General features: G+C 43.8%; 1 protein-coding gene across 8 annotated transcripts in view; it reads left to right on the top strand.

Annotated features, from left to right (window-relative positions):
• Sik3 (SIK family kinase 3) overlaps nucleotides 1–24,178 on the top strand; it is a 222,175-nt gene that overhangs the window by 127,915 nt on the left and 70,082 nt on the right. For all 8 annotated transcript variants that reach the window (XM_037207532.1, XM_028866472.2, XM_037207533.1 and 5 more), the window contains exon 4: nucleotides 22,508–22,669. In XM_037207532.1, the coding sequence (XP_037063427.1) occupies nucleotides 22,508–22,669 (162 nt within the window). The remainder of the gene's footprint in view (nucleotides 1–22,507; nucleotides 22,670–24,178) is intronic.

Below are 24,178 nucleotides of genomic sequence, written 5' to 3'. Positions count from 1 at the left end.
TGGGGGTGTGGTCCAGTGACAGTATCTTCGCCTAGCAGCATGAGATCCTGGATCCACCTCAGCGTAGGTGAGGGCAGCGGGCGGGCGGGCGGGGTGTGTGGTGTGCTCTGGGGGGTTGCCCCCTCTTTGCTCTTTTGCTTGAGGCAAGTTGCCAGATGGTTCTTGGACTCAGTGCTAAGGTCTCCAAAGAGTGAGGTCTACAGTTGTGAAGATGAAATGGGGGTGAACGGTATAGCATAGTTCCAAGTCCTGCCTGTGTAAGTCCCAGGTTTGCCCCCCAGACCTGGGAGTTGGGGGTGAGTGGAGAGAGCGAGCCTGGTCATATGCTTCCTTGTACCTTAATGTTAAAGACCAAGTGGGAGACGACTTGTGGCATGACTTCCTACAGAATTCTCATCTACTGCCAAATGGAACTATTGAGAAGTATTTTTAAAAGTCTACGGAAGTGATCCCTATGGACAAGCAGCAAATGAAGAAACATTTATCCAAGAACATCTATGAAAATTCAGTAAGAAACAAAGGAGTCTGATGGATACACAGAGGCTCAATGAGGTGGAAATAGATTCCAGTCTAGCCGTCCAGCCGGGTCTTAGTACCCACATCTAGCTAGGTGGTTGTCTTCCCAGGAAGAGCGGAATGTTAATATTTGTCATCTTTCCTGTTACCTACTGGGGAAGCTGTGGCCTGAAGAGTGCAGTAGATGTAGGGGCTTCCTTCTTTCCAAAGATGCACATCACTCTTCCTAAGGTCATAAGACTGGTTCTCTGCCAGGTGAGTCTCAGCTCCCAGAGTGTGACTGTCACTCAGAAGTTTGCCATTGACCCCATATCTAGCTTGTACTGGCTAGTTTCGTGTGTCACCTTGACACAAACTGGAGTCATCAGAGGAAGGAGCCTCCTTTGAGGAAAGTCTTGATGAGATCCAGCTGTGAGGCATTTTCCCATTTAAGGGTCAGTGGGGAGGGCCCAGCCCATGGTGGGTGGTGCCATCCCTGGGCTGGTGGTCCTGGGTTCTATAAAAAGGTGGTGGGCTGAGCAAGCCATGGGAAGCAAGCCAGTAATCAGTTCCCCTTTATGGCTTCTACATCAACTCCTGTCTCCAAGATCCTGCCCTATTTGAGTCCCTGTCCTGACTTCCTGCAGTGATGATCAGCAATGTGGAGTGAAAGCCATATAAACCCTTTCCTCCCCAACCTGCTTTTTGGTCATGGTGTTTCCTCGAAGCAGTAGAAACTCTATGACATAGCTTAAGCCACTAACTCAGAGGTTTCCCTGGGATAGTGAAACAGACCATAATCCAGATAGATCCCCAAAGCTTTCTCAAAGGACCTGCCTTCATTTGCAAGTGAGAGGAGTTCAAGTGTCACACCCTCAGTAATAGTAGAGGCTGTGCTGAGAGGCATCCGAGAGGAGATTCATGTCATGGCCTCAGCTGCCAGTGGTCTACAGAAGAGTCCCATAGAATAAGACAGCTCGAAAAAACTTTCCTGAGTCAGGAGTTGGGTTTTGTTGTTTTGTCTTTAAATAAATAAATAAATAAATAAATAAATAAATAGATAGATAGATAGATAGATAGATAGATAGATAGATAAATAAATAAATATTAAAATTTAAAAAAAGCACTAATCAGAAAATATTTCTTCGAAGGAGCCAGAATTTGATTGTATTGTTTTAACAAGCCTTGGAGGTGGGAGATAGTGTCAGAAACCACAGGTGGCTACATTATGCCATTGATAATGCCAGTTTTCAACCAAAACAACAAAGCCAAGAAAAAAAAGCTTGTACAGTTATTAAACAAAATGCAGACCCTAAAATGGCTGTTAGACTCACCAGATGTTAGATTTACCAGAAGAATAACTTTTGGAGAACCATCATGAAGATGTCCACGGAAATAGAGTAACTCACAGTTGAAGCAACGATGGTAAAATGAAGGTATAATGTCACTTCAGATAGAGAACACCAAAAGGAGACATTAATTAAAAAAATTAAAATTACGGGACTGGGAAATAAATAAATCATTAGAAAGGTTCATCAACAGATTTGAACTGTCAGAAAGAAAAAACAGACTCAAGGATAGATCACTAAGATTGCCAGCACAGAAATACAGATATGAGAAGAATGAGCTAAAGGCAGCCCCAGGAGTTGGAGACAGTCGGGAACTTCCTGTGTGCACAGTGTGAGGAGACAGTCGGGAACTTCCTGTGTGCACAGTGGGAGACAGTCAGGAACTTCCTGTGTGCACAGTGGGAGGAGAGAGTCGGGAACTTCCTGTGTGCACAGTGGGAGGAGACAGTGGCAGTATCAGGAGGGCGTAGAGACAGAGGTGGTAACTGTAACAAAAGATGGCTGTGAACCTAGTAGACATCAAAAACAGTAACCCACCTATCCAAGAACCTCACAAATCCAAGTGTAGGCTAAATAAAATGCCCACAAATGGACAGATCACAGGGAGAACTAACTGATGTAGTCAAACAGGGAGAAAACACTGAAAACACCAAAGGAAAATGGCACCTCCTTAAGGGGAAGCCCTGCAAGGAAAACAGCTGCCTGCCTGCTTGAAATGATGGCACTCAGAGGGCACTGGGGTAATATTCAGACAAAAGTCTGTCCACCAAACCCCATTATCTCACAAAACAGTCTTTCAAAAAAAGAAGGGAAAGTATTTTTCCAAGTGGCAAAAAACCAGAGTAACTGCTGACAGGTCCACCGTACAAAGATAGGAAGCAATGAAGGACATTCTTTAGGCTGAAGGCAAGTGTTTCTAGATGGTCATTTAAGTCTACCCACGAGATTAAAATATGAAAGATAAAGGACCTAGCTGCAGAGGTAGTTTTGTGATTATAAAATAGGAGATATATATGTTTTTTCTCTTGATATATTTAAAAAGCAGTTGTATGAAATGACATGTAAGTGATATATCTCTACGTAACACAGCTACAACATGCATATTTGTAAGAGCACAGAGTTGGTATGAGGAGAAATCTTGTATAATATTAGAGGGACCAGCCTTAATATTATACATCCCAGGGGCTCAGGAGAGAGAACTACTAACGGCGAGGACTAGTATCAGGAAATATAATCTCAGCACACCGAGTTCTATAGTCCACTTGCTTTAATTCCTCTGGCATAACATCCTTTATACACAGCTTCAGTTCCGTTCTCATGTCTAGCTCCTTTCTTGCCTGATTTCTCTCTATATTTATCTACTGTCCCCTCTAGGTTCTTTCTTAATTCCTTCATCTAGTTCTGTCCCTTCTAGGTTCTCATCTATCTAGTTCTTTCCCCTATCAGCTCCTCTCCCGTCTCCTTCTCTCTCATCTGGCTCTTCCTCATCTTCCATCTCGTTCCTCTAGTCCTTTCTTCTAGCCCTTCAATCTAGTTCTTCCCCATCTCAGTTCGTTCCTCTCAGGTTCTTACCCGTCTAGTTCTTCCATTCTCTTCTTTCTTCTCTGTCCTCTCCTGCCCTGGGAGTTCTGGTATATATACACTTACAAGCAGTATTTCCTTAGTAGTGCAAAGCCAGGCTTCCAGGGTCAAATGGAGGGGTGATAAGAATAGGCTTAATTGACACATCCGCCAGCCCTTCTCAAACAGGTAACCTGGATGCTTAAGTCTATTCTTAGAGAGTACAGAGGTATCTCTGATAAGGTACTTTCCTCCATCCGGTGATGGACCTGGCCGGATGCTACCAATAATGATAATTACAGGGAGGCTTGAACTGGGAGTTCTGGCTGAGCATAGCTGTTAGCACAGAAGGTTATCTAAATATTCCTAGAAGTGGTTAGGTAAGTAGTTAGAGGTCTATAAAGTTAGTAAGGCTGTAAGAAAGGAGGGGTCTGAGCTAAATTGTGTAAAGCTATTACTTAATGTCTACCTGACCTAGGCGGTGTCCCCTTGTGGAATTTACCTTAAGTCAGGAGACTCGCCTGTGGGTTGTTATCATTGTTAGTCCACCTGGGACTAACAATGGGCGCCCACCTGGGTGGTGTTTCCTGTAGTCCTTGAAAGTGGCCAAGGGAGATATCTGATTCCAGAGAAAGCCTTTCCCTGAGGCTGTTCTCCAAATTACCTGGAATGTGTATGTCCAGAGAGTGCTCAGTCTACACTGTTAGTCCTTCTTAGGGAAAAGTCAATTGGGAAAGCTATGAAGGCACACATGATTTTCATAACAGAATACAGCTGATATATAACAAGCCAAGTAACACCAAAAACTCCTTGGGATTTGGCTTCCTCTGGAGGAATTCCCTGATTCCTCCAGGTAGTGACTTTGCCATAACCAGCTGAGTTCCTATGATATATTCCTGCGGCCCGCAGCAGAGAAAAACTGCATTTGCTTAAGGGGTCACATGGCTAAGTAATGGGTCCAGAAATACACTGTCTTATTTGGTTTACAGATACTAACGGAATAGTACTACGGACAGGGATGACAGTAGTTCTGTCTGTAAAGGAGCCTCTATGCGTGGACAGCCTGTGTGCAGGCATTGAGTAAGGCTAGTGTTTGGAGAAACGTAGCTGTGAAGAAAAGCGAGAAGACAATGTGAGCAGGAAGCAGAGTCACTGGGTGAATCCATGTGCACCTCTGGCTTCTTAATGTCTCCCAGGAAGTCATTGACAGCTGTTGCTCCAGCCTTTCATTTCAAGAATGTTTGTATATCCTTGGACAGATAGCATCACCCTCCAGAACTCAAACAAAGGTCTTGTTAGACAGGCACAGGCTTATCTTAGTGTTCAGGAGACTGAGGCAGGAAGACTCAGTTCTGGGTCAGCCTGGGCTAAAATAGAGTCTGTCTCAAAAAACAAACAAACAAACAAACAAACAAAAACCGCAAACAAACAGGAGCTGGGAGTGTGCGGTCTGTTACTTTAAAAGATTAGATCTGAGTTCTCTAAGCTTAGTGTTTCTCTCCCAGTAATGCACACAGATGTGTGTGTGTGTGTGTGTGTGCTGACACACAGTATTTGTAGTGTCCTGTGGGAATTGGAGCTTCCGAACTAAAGCAGGTTGGTTTTGTGATACTTGCTGTGTCCTAAATCCAAAGCCTTTGTCTCTGAAGGTAAGGGGTCCCATACCTTCTGCCAGCACCTGTGCAGTTAAAATGATCAGCTTTCATGTGAGGTAGAATTTCAGACCCTCTGCATGTAAGAAGCAAGTAAGCATTTGCTCTGTTTTTATTTGCTTCAACAGGACACTTGACTAGAGGTTAGGCTTGAAGGTACAGTACTGAGGAGGATACGTCTGACAGTGGTTGAGTGGAAGCCATAATGTCTACAGTAGGTTTCCTGAGGACTAGGTAGGCCATGACTCAGACATGGGCATAGCTGTAAGGAAGTGGCTGTGCATGGAAGAGGTAGAGAAAACATATGGTTCAGGCTAATCTTTTTTAGGTAGAAGAATATGAGATCAGGTACTCATGCTATCTGTTGGCTTTGGATAGGCCATATGCAAAGAATTAAGCGTATGACATGTTTCAAACAGGAGAAAGTAAATTTAGCTGCTGTGACAAAGAAGGTAGTGATCAAGTAGTGAAAAGAGTTAATTATAGGGAGCTGGAGAGATGGCTCAGAGGTTAAGAGCACTGGCTGAGCTTCCAGAGGTCCTGAGTTCAGTTCCCAACAACCACATGGTGGCTCATGACCACCTAGAATGAGTTCTGGTGTGCAGGCATACATGCAGGCAGAACACTGTATATATATTAAATAAACTAATAAAGAAAAACAATTTATTGAAGATCCTGCATGCTGAAAGCCATGACGTAATATTCCTCTGTAGAAGACTAAGTGATTGGCACTCCCCAGCATGCTTAATTTCCTGTGTAAATGGGATGAGACAGATGCATAGGGGCTTATGGCATGCACATACACAATCATTGAGGCCATTAGCCATAAAGTAATGTTTGGGTTTGGTCTCAACACTTCAAAGGCAAAAGTTGTACAAGTGTGATCAGGGTCAACGATCATGCATTAGAATACCCAAAGCTGGAGGTCTAGATGAAGTTGAAAAGCAAGTGTGTCAGGCCTTAAGGTCAGAGAAAGTCTAAGGATATGTTCCATCTGTGTGAACTGCTGTTCACGTGTTGCTCTTGATTGTTTTTGGGAAATGTAGCTAGTTCAACTGTGGAACTGAACTTTGAATTTAGAGTAAATTACAGTGGCATTTGGACTGTAACTAGGCACCGTAGGAGAGATTTTGGCTGCTACAGGAGTTAGCTGCCACAGAGCAAGCACATTCTCCAAGATCACCCTCTCTCTGGCACCAAATCAAGTCCAAAAATCCCCCCAAACCCACTCAGATTAGATAAACTGCCAGAAGGACTCACAGAACTCACAGCTGTGCCTTCTTCCAGGGAAAGGATACAGTTAAAATCAGCCGGAAGTGCTGGATGCAAAGTGTTCAGTGTCCTTCCCCGGATATGTTTGTCCTGGCACTAGTGTGTGACAGTATACACAGAATATTGCTCCAGCAGGGCTCAGCCGTTGTGCCCACATTTTTATTTTATGTGTGCAAGATTGATTGATTGATTGCCCACACAGTTGACCTCTCTGTTCAGGTCAGCTGACGTTGGTGACCCAGAGTCCTTGACTGAGTTTCACATTGTTGGTTTTCCTACTGTCCCTAAATTTTATCGTCAGACCTTCTGGCACTACCCAGAGCTCTCCGGCAAATAAAGACAGCTCTCTGACACAGCTCCCAGCAGCTTTTCTGGGCAAGGCCACATTCTGATTATACACAGTGTACAATACTTTCATATTTAAGTACAACCTATTTTGAAAGAACTAAACTAAAAATATTTTACTTTGAACCTAGTCAGTTTAGCTTTTGAGTTGTAGTATGCCACGTGTACAGTACTTTCTGGACTCCTCAGACTTAGTATGCTTGAGAAACAGGAAAGAACAAATTTCATTGCTATTTCTTTATTATGTACATGATGATGTTTTTTGATGTATTGTGTTAGTGAGTTATTAAGATCAAGCTCAACATGAGTGATTCTGCTTTCTTTGTACTGAAATTACTAGACACTCCTAAGTTATGTAAATGCACTAGGAGCGGTAATGGGCTGTGCCGCACACTGGGCATGCCTAACCCAGGAGCTGAACTGGGAAATGCTTCGCAGTCAGAAGCTTTTGAATGCCAGTGTGAGTTCTTTTTTGTTTTATTTTGTTTTTGGGAGCACTTCAGATTTGGGGGTTTTAGATGAGAGATGATACCTGATAAAATCTATACTATTAGTACTGGTCCCGAGCATTTCTGATAACATAGTCCATCTGCATTGGAGTTCGTGTCAGAGGTAGACTAGCAAGCAAAGACAAGGCTACACTGTGCCAGGGGGGTGGGCTGTGTGCTGAGCTCAGAGGGAGCTCCCGAGATGGTCGGGTCTCACCAGCTGTGTGGGTGCTGACCGTGTCCAGGGCCTGGAGACTGGACTGCACTTGGCATCTCTGCTGATGCTGTCTCCGCACCCCCCCCCCCCAGCTCCTTCTGCAGCTTGCTCACCGAGGTGGTCCTTACTAGGACTTACAACACATAACCCCATCTCTAGGATCTTCTTCTAATACTCTCCTCCTCCTCCTCCTCCTCCTCCTCCTCCTCCTCCTCCTCCTAGATTCTCAACTCCTTCTCCATTTGGCTGTTTAGTGTGCTCCCCTGTAAGACCTTCATATTGCCCCATTTCTTTCTGAAACTCTCTGTTCCCACTTCTTTCTCCACTGTTTCAGAAGCTTTCCTGCATTACCTCGTTAGAGACGGCTTTATCTTAACCTCAGTTTTTCCTACTGGCCTAATATTCTGTATCTCATTTTTGCTTTAATTTTCTTCTTGGTTCTTATAATCAATTAGCATTCATCCATATACTCAGTCACACATTTACTCCTTAACATACAGCTTTTTTTAATGCTGTGTGTGTGTGTGTGTGTGTGTGTATGCCGTGGGTGCACCTGGAGGTCAGAGGCAACTTTATGGGATCTCTTCTCTCCTTCTACATTTATGTGTGTTCTCAGGATTGGAACTCAGGTCACTGGGTTCCACAACCTACAGAACCATCTCACTGACCCTCGTTTGCTTACATCCGAACTTAAGAAAATTTATTTTTTTGCTTTTCTCTCCCCCCCCCCCTTTTTTTTTTTTTTGGAGACAGGGTTTCTCTGTGTAGCCCAGGCTGTCCTGGAACTCACTCTGTAGACCAGGCTGACCTTGAACTCAGAGACTTCGCCTCCCAAGTGCTAGGATTAAAGGCATGCGCCACCACTGCCTGGCCCAAAATGTCTTGCGAGTAAGGATTTTGTTTTTCATTTGTGGTTCTAGAGATTCAACATAGGGCCTTGCCATGCTGGCGAATGATATGCTCCTGAGCCATATCCCAAGCCAGGATTCTGTAATTTTTGATCCTTGTCAAATTTCAGAATAGTTCCCACAGATACTACATGCCCAGTAACTACTTATTGAATGAAAGAAGAATAAATGAATGAAAATATATTGATTGACAGTATTACCATCTTGACTTGCTTTTATTGTTTAAAACAGTGTCTAACACACAGCAGCTATTTCCAGTCAGGCAGAGAACTGTCAGATTTTTCAAATCATTTACTTCAGTTATGTGAGTTTTGGACTTAGGGAATAAACACGTTTTGTATTTTCTAGTTGCGAGTACAGAGGAAAGGAAGCACATTGAAGGCTTGACTTGGAAACATTGCAGTAGGTCATTCAGTGTGCGTCGCTCACTCATCTAGCTGACACGCTGAAATGAGTATCACTCCTTAGCACCGCACCGTAAAAGGGCGGCCATGACAGCGCAGTTCTGCTAATGTTCCAAGCTCTGCTGGAAAGCTGTAGATCACTACACTCATAATTCAAACTTCCTCAGTATGATTTCTTGAGGCACATTTCCTCAGACTTCCTATTTGAGGTTCCGTGTTATTAAACCTAGCACTTTACCAAGTCAGGCTCATTGGGCGCCTGCAGAACTCTTAGGCATTTAAGGTAAATTACTAATCCAAGAGGAGTCTGCTGAAATGTAAATTATTTATTAGGAACACTCTCCCTGTCTTAAGATAACACTTCCCATTGGTGCCAACATGCATGAAACCCTGGAATTTCCACAAACCAACTCATTTATGCCATGGAGCATTCAAAGACTACCAGTAGGGCAGGCAGTGGGAAAGACCAAATCATATAACCATTGTATGCTGGGTAATAAGGTCAGTGTTCCATGGAGGACTCTTGTTACCCAGTAGATTTTCAGGGACATTAACATAGGCATCTGAGCACATACTGCGTGCTAGATTGCTGTCACTTTTTAAAATGTGTTATTTTAACCACATTCTTTATAAACACAACTACTATTGCCCACTAAATTATTTATTCTTTTTTTTTTTTTTTTTTTACTATAAAGACTAGCCATTTGCTAAGGTTTTTACAATGTATGCAAGTAACCACACCATTGAGTTTATCTGGACACTCTGAATCAAAGAACAACCATTTCCTCCCCAATTAGTTTCTCAGTCATTATTCTGTATTTTTATTTTCTTAATAACATACAAAGCTAGTTCATATTTGTAATCGGACCAAGATGCTTGGGGAAGCATCTTCCCTTAGAACACCCTTCACAGTTTTCTGATCAGGATGTTATTTGTAACGAGTGTGCACAGGCGCAGAGGCCAGAGGAGGGTGATGGGTGTTTTCCTTCCTCTCCACCCTATGTTTTGAAATAAGGTCTCTCACTGGACCTGGAACTCCAATTCAACAGAACTAGGTGGGTAGTGAGCTCCAGGGATCCTCCTGTCTCCACCTTCCCTGGGGTAGGATTACAGGCCTGTATCAAAACTAACGTTTTACATGGGTTCTGAGGGTTTGAACTTGGGTTGTTATGCTTGCACATCAAGCACTTTCCCGACTGAGCCACCTCCTCAGCCCCTGGCTGCACTTGAACTCACCATCTTCCTGCCGTAGCCTCCTGAGGGCTAGGATTAAAGTTATGTGTACCATGCCCAAGCCAAATATTTTTGCTGAATTTAGTATGTGTCAGTTCCACACGTGTATGTGTGTATGTATATGTGTATACATGTACATATATGTGTATACATACATACATACTTTTCCAAACTATTTTTTAACCCTTTTAGGAAAATGTAGTTTTTCTTGGCCAAGTAATAAGGACATAAAAAGACATTTATGGAATATTTAGGAATATTTGACTTCTAAAAAGAGATTGTAATTTTGTATTTGAGAGTAATATATTACATCTCAGTCTATTTTCAAATTTTGGTGTCCTGAAGATATTTCAGTTGGCATTCCATTTTTTTAAAAATTGTAAAATATCCAGTACACAGAATTATTTTAATCATTTTCGTTAACATTAATTATGACATTGTTATGCCGCCATCTGTAAACTTTGTGTTCTGCAGAGGGGAAACTCTGTAGCGATCAATCAGTGCCTTGCTGTTTGCCCCCCACAGCCCCTCCCAAGCGTCACTCTTTTTTTTTTTGAGTTTAACTTCTCTAGGGACATTATGTAAATGGACTCACACAGTGTGTGTCCTTTCGGGTCCAGCTTATCTCACTTAACATGATGTCCACGTGTCCGAATCATCAACAGCACATTTCATCCGTCTGTGTGGTGCTGGACCCTTGAGTTTCCACAGTTTGGTGCATGCACTGTTTGTTACTAGTGAACACAGATACACAAGTGAGAACCCTTTTTCACTGTAAGCATTTTTGACTACGCACAAGGGAGAAGAATCCTACGATAAACCTGATGTCCTTCCTCATTGCCCAGTTTTGACAGTTATCAGAATTTTAATGAGTGTTTCTTCTTTTTTCCCAACTATTCTACTTTTTCAATTTTAAATATTTTGAATCAAATTCAAGTAGTATATTATTTTACTCATCAATACTTAGTGTTTTTCTTATAGGTAAGGGTTTTTAAACAGCTTAATCATAATACCTATTTTAAGGGCACAGATACTGTTTGCTTTTTGTTTCTGTTTTTGAGAAGGGCTCACTGTAGCCCAGACTAGCCTTGAACACTGAATCTTTTTCCTCAGGCTCCCAAGTGCTGGGAGTGTGGGCATGTGCCCTCACACTCAGCTCCTAATAACTTCTTAAGATACTTCGCAGTTTTAGCCTAGGTTTATTAATTACGTATCTTACCTTCCAGATTCTTCTCATCCCTTTGCTCATCTCCTGAGTGTTCTTTAATGTAGCAATGACAGTTGAGTCCTTGCCTTTGATTCCCGACACCCGAATCATCTCAGATTCTGCTTTCCCTGACTCTTTGTAAATATTCATCTCATTTATTTTGTGTGTGCATGTGCCACGGCACTCACGTGGAGATCAGAGGACAACTTGTAGCAGCCAATTCCCTTCCACCCTGTGAATCCAGGCATTGGCTTCCAGTGGCCAGGCCTGACAGCAAACTCCTCCCCCTGCTGACCATCTGTGGGTTCCACTTCTTTCTGTTCTTACAGTTTTTCACTGAGTTTCGGGCAGGAAGGGCGATCCCTGCGGTGATTCGGGATCGCTGCCTTCGGTAGGGCACTTTGTCTGTGAGGCAATTAAATTGCAGGCCAGCATCTTCAACCTGCTGCAGCCCTATTAGGCTTTGTTAGGGTGGTTCCATTTCCATTTTCATTTGCCCTTACTCTCACAGGGTAGCCCTTATTCCAAGGGTATAATTTTCCGGGATATTCACCAAAGCTGCTCCTTTTAACTAGAACCGGAACTCCAGGATCTTCTGAAGACTGGAAACTCTAAAAGGTCCTGGCTTCTCAGACTTCCCACAGCTGCTCCCTGCTAGCCCCGCCTCCTAGTCTTACTTCATACATATATAGTTAGGGACTTGGCCAATGAGTAGAATTTCCATGCTGAGTTTTTAAAATTTTTGTTTGTCTTTGAGACAGGGTCTCCTTATGTAGCTCAGGATAGCCTCAAGCTCACAGTCTTTCTGCCTCGGCCCCAGGGTTGCTGTTGCTGGTGTGCGTCAGCCTGCCTGATTCTTTGCTATTTTTTGATGTTCTTTTTCAATTTTCTTTCCCTTTGCTCTTCTGTATTAGTACTTTCCTTGTTTCTGTAACAAAATCCCCAAGAAGAAGCAACTTGAGGAAGGTGTATTTTGATTGACATTTCATCATGGCAGGGAGTGGGTGGCGGGCACAGGCACTGCCATATTGCATCCAGAGTCAGTAGGCAGACAGTGGTGAACGCTGGTGCTCAGATCCCTCTGTAGTTAGGCTGGACTTTCCATTTAACTTTACTTCATCTAGAAAGCCCTTCACAGACATGCCTAGAAATTTGTTTCTATCCAAGGTGATCCCAGAGCCTGTCCATTTGATATTCAGTGTTAAATAAAGCCCCTCTTGTTGACTTGATATCCAAACAAAGCATTTCTAAAGCCATAACCTTCTGTGCTTTCGCCCTAGAGATTCATGGCCATCCACAGTGTCAAATACTCCGTCCAGCTTCTGAAGTCCTGCTAGTCTTTTTTTGTTTTTTTGAGACAGGGTTTCTCTGTGTAGCTTTGCGCCTTTCCTGGAACTCACTTGGTAGCCTAGGCTGGCCTCGAACTCATAGAAATCCGCCTGCCTCTGCCTCCCAAGTGCTGAGATTAAAGGCGTGCGCCACCGCCGCCCGGCCATCTGCTAGTCTTTTTAACAGTTCCTACACTGTTGGGAAGTCCAAAGTCATAGTGTCATAAAAGACTTGAGGCAGCCTCTTAACTGTACACTCTATAAAATCATAAACAAGTTACATACTTCGAATACACAGTAGCACAGACTAAACAGTCCCATTCCAAAACAAAAGAATGGGCGCATAGCACAAAACAGTTGGATCAAAGTAAGACCGAAACCCAGCGGGGAGAACACCACATCTTAAAGCACGGTGGGCTGGGTCAGGGACTCCGGATGGGATTGCCTGAGCTCCAAAGGGCATGAGTAGCCGCAGACCTTCAGCTGTTCTGCATGTATCGCACACAGCCTCTCCCCTGGGCCGGCTCTACTAGGTGCCTGCAGCTTTCTCCGGTGGATGTCCCATGGCCCTGGAGTTTCCAGTGTCCTGGTGTCTCTCTATTGCAACTTCGGCTTCCGCTTCACGGCTTCACACAGTGCCCTTTCACGGCTTTCTTACAGGAACCCTTATCTTGCCACATATGGCCTGGCCTCAGCAGCTTTCTTTAACTGTGACCCCCAGTCCTGTGTCTTTCCTGCCAGAAAAATCAGTACGGTGTGGATGATGCCACCACTGTCTGCTACCAGCTCAAAATGGCACCTGCCCCTTGGACCACGGTTGTATTAGTTTTTGAGTGCTAACCCTGGAGAAACACTTCCCCAGAGACCTGCTTCCAAGGGCGGGGATCCCTTCAGGGACAGACTCCGCTGAGGCTCTTTTCTTTCACTTTCAGTGTCTAAGGTGTCACCCTAAGAACACCTCTCTTGTCTCTACAGAGTTCTCTGCTGTAACAGTGTTACTCTCTCTAACCGTCCTACAACCCTGCCTTGTCTGTAAGGGTAAACTCACACTCCTGTCCTCTCAAAGTACACGTTCTCTTATCTTTCTGCTTTGCTTTTTTGATATTTCTCTCATAGTAGACATGGATGAGAGCTGTAAGAAGTAGCCATGTCCCAGCCTGAATGCTGTCCTATATTGAAATTTCCTTGACCAAATGAATTAATTCATTGCTCATGTGCTCAGCCTCACTCAGGTTCTCAACACATGGAAGATGTAACCAGATCCCCTGCCAGGATATCATACAAATGGCCTTTAGCCCAGTTTCTAATTGAGTTCTTCTTCTAGTCTGAAGCTCAGGAGCCAGGCTTCTACTGTCTTCTGTTTGTCTTGGGAATTTGGTCATCCAAACGCCCACCAGAATGGCCCATGAAGCCTGTTGACAGCGTGCTAGGGCTTCTCTGGCCCACAGTTCCACAGGCACACAGATCACAGTTGGGACTTCCACAACAGCCCCCAGTCTTCTGCATTGATGACTTTTCTTGCTCATGTGACAAATACAGAAAAGGAACTTAGGGGAGAAGGGTTTGTTCCAGTTTGAGGGATGGAGTCCATCATGGCAGAGAAGACGCTCAGCAGGGGCAGGAGGCCGGCTGGTCACACCGCATCCTCAGTCAGGAAGCAGAGTGAGGAGTACTGCTTCCCCGCAGGCTTTGGGTCCAGATTTGTCTTCAAGATGACTGGATCTTGCCAAGGTGACTACGACATAAACCGTCACTTTTTCCACCCAACATTTAGTTCTTTTACTCCCTCTTCCCCCACTTCTGATCCCCCTTTCTCTCTTCTTCTTCTTTTTTTTCTTTTTCTTTTTCTTTCTTTATGACAGGACTTCTCTGTGTAATAGTCCTGGCTATCCTGGAACTTGATTTGTAGACCAGGCTGGCCTTGAACTCAGAGATCCACCTGCCTCTGCCTCTGGGGTGCTGGGATTAAAGGTGTGAGCCACCACCATACTTAGCTTTCTGTTTTCTCTCTTAACCTACTTCTCTTTGCTTAGATTCTGTTTCCCTAGGTTGTGCTTAGAGTGAATGTGGAGTTTACCTCTGATACTATCTCACTGCCAGGAACACTAACAGTTACTGCCTACTGTCATATAATTTAAGCCACAGGCATATTTAGCATTTTACAGGAACCCAAAATATCTTTTTATAGTTTTTAAAAATTGTGATACAATAAGACTTGGTACTTTGGTCTTTCAAACTCTCACCAGAATAGCCCATTAAGCCTGTTTACAGCATGCTAGGACTTCATATGTAACTATCTTACTTATGTCTTTTATAATCTGTAAGCCCCGCTCTGCTTGCCACATAGTTTTTGTTTGTTTGTTTGTTTTCCTGTGTAGTCTATTGCTTAAGAAGCTGGGCTGTCTCGTAAAATGTCCAAATCCTCTATTTGGCTGATCATGTGTATTTTGTGTGATTACCACATAATCTTCTAGCTCTCTCCTGTCGCTTCACTTTAGGTGTTTAATAATGACTGATTTTCTACTTTTAGTGATATTCAGAATAAACTGTAGGTTTAGGTGTGTTCCTGTAATGCCTTTCTTAGAGGGTTTAGGTGTGTTCCTGTAAAGCCTTTCTTTCAGGGTTAACATGTGTTCCTGTAATGCATTTCTTTCAGGGTTTTCTCTTGATCTTGTCCAGTTGTTCAAGCTGCACCTCTTACACGATCACCCAGAAACATCATTTCATGCAAAGAAACAAAGTGGAGGTGGATCCTAGTACCAGGCCTGACACTCCAGAGGTTGACATAGGACAGTCAGGAGTTTATGGCTAGACTTGGTTACTTAGCAAGCTTGATTTCAAGTCAGCTTGGGCTACATAGTAAGACCTTGTCTTAAAATATAATTTGTCTCCAGAAGCTGCGAACTGCTACTAATTCTTTCATGCTTTCTACATTTGTTAAAGAACTTTGCTTTAAAACCTGTTTAGAAACTGTAGCAAGGTAAATGATCATGCATCACCATTTCTAACAGTTGGTACCCTAGTAGTCTCCAGTGGGGCCCACTATGGTTGATTTTCTTTCTTTTCTATTAAGACTGTGAGTCTATGAACTTGAATGTGTCTGGTGTGCTTTAGTTCATTGAAGTTTTATTCTTTCTCTCCCCCACTAATCTTCTCCCTTTCTCTTTCCTCTCTCCCACTGGACTACATCCCTATCCTGTGTCATTATTCTCTGCTGCCCAAATTATTCCACTGAGGGACCTTATCAAGTAGACTTCTCAATACCTTCTTTGCATTCAAACAAGATCTCAGGCCGGTCTTGAACACCTGCCTGTCCTGTATTTAGAATCAAGCATTCTCCGTCTAAAGCAGAGTACACTCAGAGAAATAGAGTTCATAGAACACTGATTTCCCCGTGCTTCCTACACAAACAGAAGCAGCACACTATGTGTATTTTTTTTGTAATATTGGAAGTGTCATCCAGATTACCCGGCCTTTGTTGATACACTGGGGCAACATGAGAGGCACTTGTTACTTCTGTAAGGACAAATATTATTGAAAGGCCTTTAGAATACGGGGTTCCTTATCACGGGCCACCTGACCTTGTGCTTTGGGCATACTTTTTAAGGAGCCCTGTAAACATCACTCATTCTTTATACATTGTTGGAAATGGACTTGGTATCAAAAGGCTAGCACTTAAAAAGAACATAAAATGCTCTTAGTTTACAAATTGTACTTAGTGGCAAGGTTTGTAAATGAGTAAAAAGTGAATTGTTTTAAAAATCAGTGTAGTCAGTCAGCTTCTGGACTGGTGGGTTCTGCACCCACAGCTTGAGAGTAGTGAAAAGTTGCACTTGAATTAGTTGGTATTTCCCTTATCATTGTCCTCCAAACAATACGTATATGTGAAGTGCTTCATGTGTGCTGTATACTGTATCAAGTGCAAGAAACAGCAATGCACGTAGGATGCACAGATATGTAATTAGTTAGAAGATAACCAAGTGTGACAAATAGGGGTGGGGGAGCAGTTGAGAGTTGTCTCATATGCTGCTCTTGTGGGGGAGGGACCAGAGTTCACTTCTCAGCACTCACATGGTTTCTCACAACCTTCTGTAACTCCTGTGCTGGGGATCTGATGCCCTCTTCTGGCTGGTGTGGGCACCAGGTGTGCACACGGCACATAGATAAACATGCCACTAAAACACCCAAACACATACGATAAAATAACAAGGACAGTCAAGTCAGGACTCAAGGAGAAGCTCTAATACTGGGAAACTTCACATATTACTGGGAGAAAGAAAGGAAAGAACAGAGAGGTTCCTAAGGAAAGAGTACCGCTTCCAGGGGCTGGAGAGATGGCTCAGTAGTTAAGAGCACTGGCTGCTCTTCCAGAGGACCTGGGTTAAATTCCCAGCACCGACGTGGAAGTTCACAACTGTCTGTAAATCTAGTTCCAGGGGGTCTGACACCTTCACACCAATGCACATAAAATAAAGCTAAATAAAACTTAAAAAGAGTACTGCTTCTGTGTTTGACCATGACCACATAGTGCAGGGAGAACTCTGGGGTAGAAGAATATTTCTGTATCTTTTGGAGCCAGGAGGAAAGAAAAGCTTATTTACACCTATGTGCATCTGTGTAGACATTCTCACCAAGGGGTAACTTCTCAGAAAGAATGGGCTGCAGGTAGTGCTGCATCTTGACTGCAGCGGGAAAGCTGCACATCTGCATGTGGGATAAAGCAACACAGAACTGTGCACATCAGACCCATGTCAGAGTCTGGGTTCTGCTACTGATCTAAAATCGCGTAAGATTTCGCCATTGAGGGAGACAGTGAAGGTACAGGAGACCTGTTTGTATCAATGCCTTGTGACTGTTTAGAGAACCGATGCAGGGAACTTGGGGCAGAATTGCAGATAATGCTTTGGAGTAATAGCAAACGATCTCAATTATCTGGGAGCTAGCTGGTGGCTGTCCACCCCAGTTTGTGACTCTAGAAAGGGTGGAGACAAGAGTAAGGACTAGCTGGATTCTGGGTCCTTTTGAGGGAGGAGTTAGTAGATTGTGTTGATGAGTTGGATGGTGAGTCTGGGAGAAGAAAGACCCAGCACACAAGCCCTTGATCTAGACCGCTAGCAGGGTGGAGAGACTGTAAGAAGCACTCTGAGGAGTGCATGCCGAGCAGCCTGCTGTGTGCTGGATGGAAGTTCAGCCAGGAAACAGAGCAGCAAACCCGCTTCCTCTACCCTGAAGCAGCCTGACCTTCAAGGTAGAGGGCAGTAGGGTAGCAGAGTGAGTGCTCTCTCTCCTTAACCTGCTTGTGGGTTATTTTGGCCTGCCCTGGCTCTTTTGGAAAGAAGCATTTGTTTGATAAACAGGAAGCCGTTTCCATGGGTGTAGGAAGAAGAAATGATAGAACCAAGTGGCAAAGTAAAGAGCTGCTGGTTATGGTTAGCCTGGAATGGGCAGACATGTTTTCAGGTAGCCACATGAGACCCACAGCGGATACCTTCCCCCTGGCTAGGCTAGGCTGGCCTTTCATCCCGGGAATGCACTTTCTGCCCATTGCTTGACCTGCAGTGGTTTCCATCAGCTCCAAGTGGTGACGATTGGAGACAGTCTGCACGGAGTGGAAAAGTGACTTATTTTAAGAAAGGCTACCTCTCTGCCATTGTCCCATTAGTGACATACTTCTCAGACTCCCGTGAAGCTGGCCTAGGCAAGCAAAGACCCTCCTATGTGTGTTCCTGTTCTTTGAAAGGTTAGAACCTGAATATACCACAAGGGATCCCACCCCCTCCTCATGTCCCAGGAGACTGGGACAAAATTCAAGTGACTTCTGAGGCAGGTTTATGTGCTAATGCTGTAGTGCTTTTTGAACGGCAGAAGTCAGTGATCATTCTGCACCCCTTGGAGGGTGTGTGAGCCTCAGAGTGTCACTAGCGTTTGCAAAACTTAATGGGGAGAGAACAGATGATGTGGGAAGAAGTCCAGAGCCAAGTGACCTAGGATGATTGGCAAGTGAGGAGAAGAACCCGGACTCCACATGGAGACGTACCCCGTCTTGTGCCTTAGCTGTCCGAAGCCATGCTGCAGTAGAAGAAAACTTGACCTCAGTCAGTCCCGCATTTCTGCAGTAAGTGGTAAACTGGGATGACAAGGGTCTGTGTGACTGACTACCCAGCAGGCGTCTCCTTGATGTCTGCCTCGGTGGGAGGAGGGCAAGAACCTAGACTATCAGAAGCTAGGTTCCTGGGAACAGTTGAGCTGAGTGGTTCTGTAGAGCTGGTATTGGGAGCTAAGACATAGGAGACCCAGCTCATCCAAGGCTTGGAGGAAGTACAGGGCTCTTCTGAGTTCCTTATAGCTGCAGTCCTGACAAAGATCAGATTGTGTTTTCCTTTGACTGTTGAGTGGATTCAGGACCCGCTGTGTGAAAGTACCCCAGTGTTGATTCAGACGCTGCCACTGCATAAGTGTGGCCTGGGCTACTACTCTGCATTTCTCCACCAGAGGTTAAACAGCCCATCTGGACTTGAGTTTTTGCTTCTTGCCTCCTGAGCATATAGGACTATAAAGCAACCATTTGTCAGAAGGCCACTGAAAGGCAGGTCTCTGCAGGGACTGAAACTGCAGGCTGTTGGTTTCCTGGCACACCCACCTGACCTTAGACTGAGAGCAAGCTAATGGGTGGGGGAATCCAGTGGATGGAAAGAAAAGCTGAGGCTAAGGTGTGAGCGAGCCTGAGCCCCTAGGACAGTGCTGAAGGTGAAGAGCACGGAGCACCAGCTAAGAGCAGCGTGGGCGTAAGTGTGGACCAGGAGGAAAGCCCTTGAAGAAGTGATAGTCACAGTTGTCGCTGCAATTTCAGGAGCGGCGTGGGGATGATTGTGGTTGCAGTTCTGTGTGGTGTGCAGATCCCAGTCTACCCAGTATGCTACCACTAATGCCTTCCACCCAGGACCCGGAACAGCGATGGCTGGTGTGTAGAATAGTTCTGGGGAGCACCACAGACTGTTGGAGAGCTTGGAGCTCCATTAACAAAAAGCTGAAATGTTCCCTGCATGGCACTGAGTGAACCTTTAAAACATGTAAAGTGTGTTTTAAAATGTCTTTGAAAATTCAAGTTTTGTCATATGTGATAACTCAAACAAAGTACAAGTTTATCCTCAAATGCAGGAGCTTCTCACTGGTCCTGGCATGTGAAAGTTGATTCCACTTAGCAGGCTGGGAGCCAGGGGTATTGGCAGTGTAAATGTTTTGTCCAGGGACAACCAATGTGTCATTGTGAAGATAGAACAGAGCTAGGCTGCATTCCACCAGCTGGCCCCTACAACAATTTTGAGAACTTTCCAATAGTTTTAGAAAATAAGGTACTTAGACATTTATAAAGAAGTTTTTTTTAAATGAAAGAAAATCACTTATTTTGGAAATCGCAGAATTAATCATTCTGTCGTGTTTAAGACGCTTTGATGTGTTTTGGTAATTAGTGTTTACAGCCAGACGAATGTCTCTGGGCATTTTAATTAGTGGGTAGCTTGGCCAAATGAGCTTCTCTGGTGGTAACCCTTCAGAGGAGTTTAGTCTTATGTTTCTCAAGAGGAGCAGTCTCCTCAAAGCTCTTTAATTAGACCAAGTTTAGCAACTAAAACATATTATTAGAATAATTAGACCTCTCTTAGGGAAAGGGAGGAGGGGGTCAGGGAACAGGTACTGTTAGAGAGTGAGCACTTAAAATCTAGTGTCCTGCCTCTGGTGGATGTCCAGTTCCAAAGCGGCTTGTTATGTTGCTGTCCTCAGTCTGGGACTTTGTATTGTTAAGCGTTCCCTAAACACCCCAGTAAAAGCTCATCCGTCCATCCCATTTCCATCCTGGAGACTTCTTGTCCTCTCCCTGCCCCCCAAATAAATTGCAGGATTTTTTAAGGGGAAAGCTTTAAAAGTCTTGTAAACAAAACATTATAACAATTCTTTCAAGGGTTGTTTGTCTGTTTTTAGGGCTGTCAGTCTTCCTTGGTAACCTAGGCTGGCCTCAAACAAGATCCTCATCCTCCCAAGTACTGGGATATAGGCTTGTTTGCCACACCTGGCTTGAGGGATCTATTTTAGTAATTTATGTACTTATAATAATGTGTGTACATGTGTGCTCGTGTGCATGTACATCATGTTCACACTGTAGGGTATGTCCCTTGCTGTCAAAATGTAATTTGTATTCTTTGAAAATTTGTCATGTAGATGGGTGTCCCTCTAGCTGCCTGCTTCGCCCTTCTCCCTGGTCCTTGGCTGTCTTCTCTGTCTTGGTCATTGCTAGCAGCACTTTAGCCTGGGTTCCATTTCCTTCTAAGTTTTCAAAAAGATAGCTATCTCTAGTCCTGTGGGTGAGATGTCACCAAAAGAATTAGGTGATTTCAGTGAACTGCTATCCATAAGTGGTCATATGTATATCTATATTGCTGAATTCTGCACTTTTTTATTATTTCAGGATACATATGATAACATTCTAATGGCAAATGTGTCCTTTTTCAGCTGGATCATTTGGTTAAAGGACTTTTCATAGGACATTATTACAAGTTTCCAACAGAACATGCTGTGACATTTCTCTAAGATTTATTTTATTTTAATTTATGTATGTGTGTCTGTGTGAGTGAATGCCATGTGTGGAGGTCAGGAAAGGAGTAAGTTCCCACAGAGCTAGAGTTACAAGTGGCTGTGAAGGCCCAGCAGGAGCACTGGGAACAGAACCTGGGCCATCTGCAAACAGAGACAGGCTTTCTCTGTGTAACAACTGGCCTGGCTGTCTTGGAGCTTGATCTGTAGACCAGACTGGCCTTGAACTCAGACATCTACCTGCCTCTGCCTCCAGGATGCTGGGATTAAAGGTGTGCACTGCCATGCCCAGCCAGTATACAATCTTAATCTGGGCAGCTGTCACGATGTACAGCTAGGTTAAGGTGTGTGTTCCATCGGCTCAGTATCAACCTCGTGCCTTACTCTGTAGTAATGTACTTCTAAACTCGTATGATGATTATGGGGCAATCTGCTTCTCGGCCTTGAGGACAGCCTGATCTCTATAGAGCCTGTCATAGTGAGGTTTTTTGTTTGTTTGTTGTTTGCTTTTCCCCTCTATCCTAGCAACTCGGCTATTGATCTTTTTTTTTCCCTTGGTAGAAACCTTGGTTTTCAGTTAATATTATCTGTAATAATTAATATCATAGTTCTAAGAACAGCACATTCAGATATAAAGATGTATATGCATTGGTAAGTGACCAAAGAAATATGTTTTTATGTCAAATTATAGGACTTTAAGAAAGTAGATGTCAGCCTGGACAGAACCCCACAGAAAGCCAGTCTCCTGCCTCATGCGTCCACTCTGTTCTGAGATGATTGATTGCTATGACTCTGCTTTTTGACACTCTTCAAACACAGGAAATGCTTCTGATGCTATCTTCATGTGTACTTGCCTGTGTACATGGGATCTTTTGCAGTGGGGTTATGAAAAGGAAGGTGTTAAGTGTTAGGATTCTTGAAAAATAGCACTGAGCCCTGAGAACACTTTTTTCTTATGGTGGTACAATGTGTACTCTTACACACTCTCATCACAGCAGGCTCAGGCTTAGAGTGGTTTGGGTTCTTAGTTTTTGGTGAGTTTTTATGGATGTGCACAGGAATGTGCCTTGTTCTCCTTCAGCTCTGTTCAGATTTTGTTTGGTTTGCTTTTATTTATTTTATGTGTATAAGTGCACCGTGTGTGTGTGTGTGTGTGTGTGTGTGTGTGTGTGTGTGTGTGTGTGTACATACCACATGCATACCTGGTACCCATGAAGGTCAGAAGAAGGCATCAGATCTCCTGGAATTGGAATCATAGATGGTTATGAGCCACGTGTGTGCTGGGAACTGAACCCGGGTCCTCCACAAGAGCAGCCACTGCTCTTACCCACTGAGCCATCTCTCCAGCCCCTCTGTTCACCTTTGAACTCTGTTATCAGATGGGTGCTTCACTTGCCTCCTTAAGCTGCCTGGGTTTTTGCCAGCATCTTGGGTAGGTACTGACTCTGCTTTGTTCACCACAGACCATCTGGTGGCCCATGGAAGGATGGCAGAGAAGGAAGCTCGGCGGAAATTCAAACAGATCGTCACAGCTGTGTATTTTTGCCACTGTCGGAATATCGTTCATCGTGATTTAAAAGCTGAAAATTTGCTTCTGGACGCCAATCTGAATATCAAAATAGCAGGTGAGGTGTGTGCTGGATGCGTGTGGTGAAGACAGGAGAGAGGATGGGGGAGCTCCTCAGTCAAGGTTCTTAGAGCAAGGGGCGAGAGCTCCTTATTTTCAAAAAACATGGTGAAAGCAAGGACATTTTAGGCTTTTTTTAAAAAAAAATTAGGTGATGGTGGTGCACACCTTTAATCCCAGCACTCAGGAGGCAGAGGCAGGTGGATCTCTGTGAGTTTGAGGCCATCCTGGTCTACAGAGCAAGTTCCAGGACAGCTAGGGCTATACAGAGAAATTCCATCTTGAAAAACAGAACAAAACAAAACAAGCCACATGCACATACACACACACACACACACACACCCGAGCTGGGTACTAAACTCCAGTTTGAGCATGCTAAGGATACCACTGAGCTACACTCCCACCCCAGACTTCGCTTTAATAGCCTGAAAATTAGTAAACTTTGAAAGTACATTTTAAAGTATAGTATTAGCAGGAACTCCTTAGGAAGAAAGGAAGAAGTAGTATTTCAAATTCTGTTACTTTGTTTGATAAGTCCTTTGTAAATAATGAAGAATAAATTTTGTTTTTGGTTTTTTGTTTGTTTGTTTCCCAAGACAGGCTTTCTCTATATAAGAGCAGTCCTGGCTGTCCTGGATCTTGCTCTGTAGACCAGACTGGCCTCAATCCATCTGCTTCTGCCTCCCAAGTGTTGGGATTAAACTCATGCACCACCACTGCCTGGCTAAAATACATATTTTTTTAAATTAGAAAGGAAAACTGCTAAAATTAAGTATTCAGCTTCTATTGCAAAGGTTGATTTGTACCACCATGGATGTAGAGTGTACTTACTCTACAGGCTGTATTTGTAAGGGTTTTGTAAGAATAGCCCTTACAATGCCCCCAAAGCATAATATAATGTTTATTTAAACCCGCTTTATTTCTTAAGATGTGAAAAGGTTGTTTAGGGCCCATTGAGACCTTTCTGAGTATTTTCTCCTCCCACATGTATAAATACATGCGTCCAGATCTCATAATAAATCCACTAAGGGTGCTAAGTATTAGCCTTTTTTCCCTGTCCAGCCTTTTATCTCCTATTGCACTAGTCTGCCCACCTAACTTCTCTACATTTCTTTCTTAGTGGCTTACACTTGTTGCACTGACCTCTCAGCATTTGCCTGACAGATAGATACAAGCTCATCTCCTACTGATTAGGAGAAAGCCAGTGCACAGCAGCTATAAATAGAAACATAGGTATTTTCTGTTCTTGGACAGTTTCTAGTGTTACATTGTATGTACCTTATCTCCCAGAGGGAAACCAGAGTGGCTCATGCTGAAAATTGAAGTATTGTTACAATATAATTGCCTTGAAAAGCCAAGGAGTCAAGAGCTCTTCTCAGATTTTCTGCTAAGCAGGGCAGGAGTTGAGAATTCAGATTTGTATATTTATTGTTCCAGATCAAAGGCCCTGAGCAAGCACCTGCCAGCTGCGACGTTTCTGTCTCTTAGGTGTGGACGTACCTATTCC

This window comes from Peromyscus leucopus, chromosome 7, assembly GCF_004664715.2.
Source record: "Peromyscus leucopus breed LL Stock chromosome 7, UCI_PerLeu_2.1, whole genome shotgun sequence".
In the NCBI taxonomy this organism is placed as follows: Eukaryota; Metazoa; Chordata; class Mammalia; order Rodentia; family Cricetidae; genus Peromyscus; species Peromyscus leucopus.
This window is presented reverse-complemented; position numbering and strand designations above follow the sequence as displayed.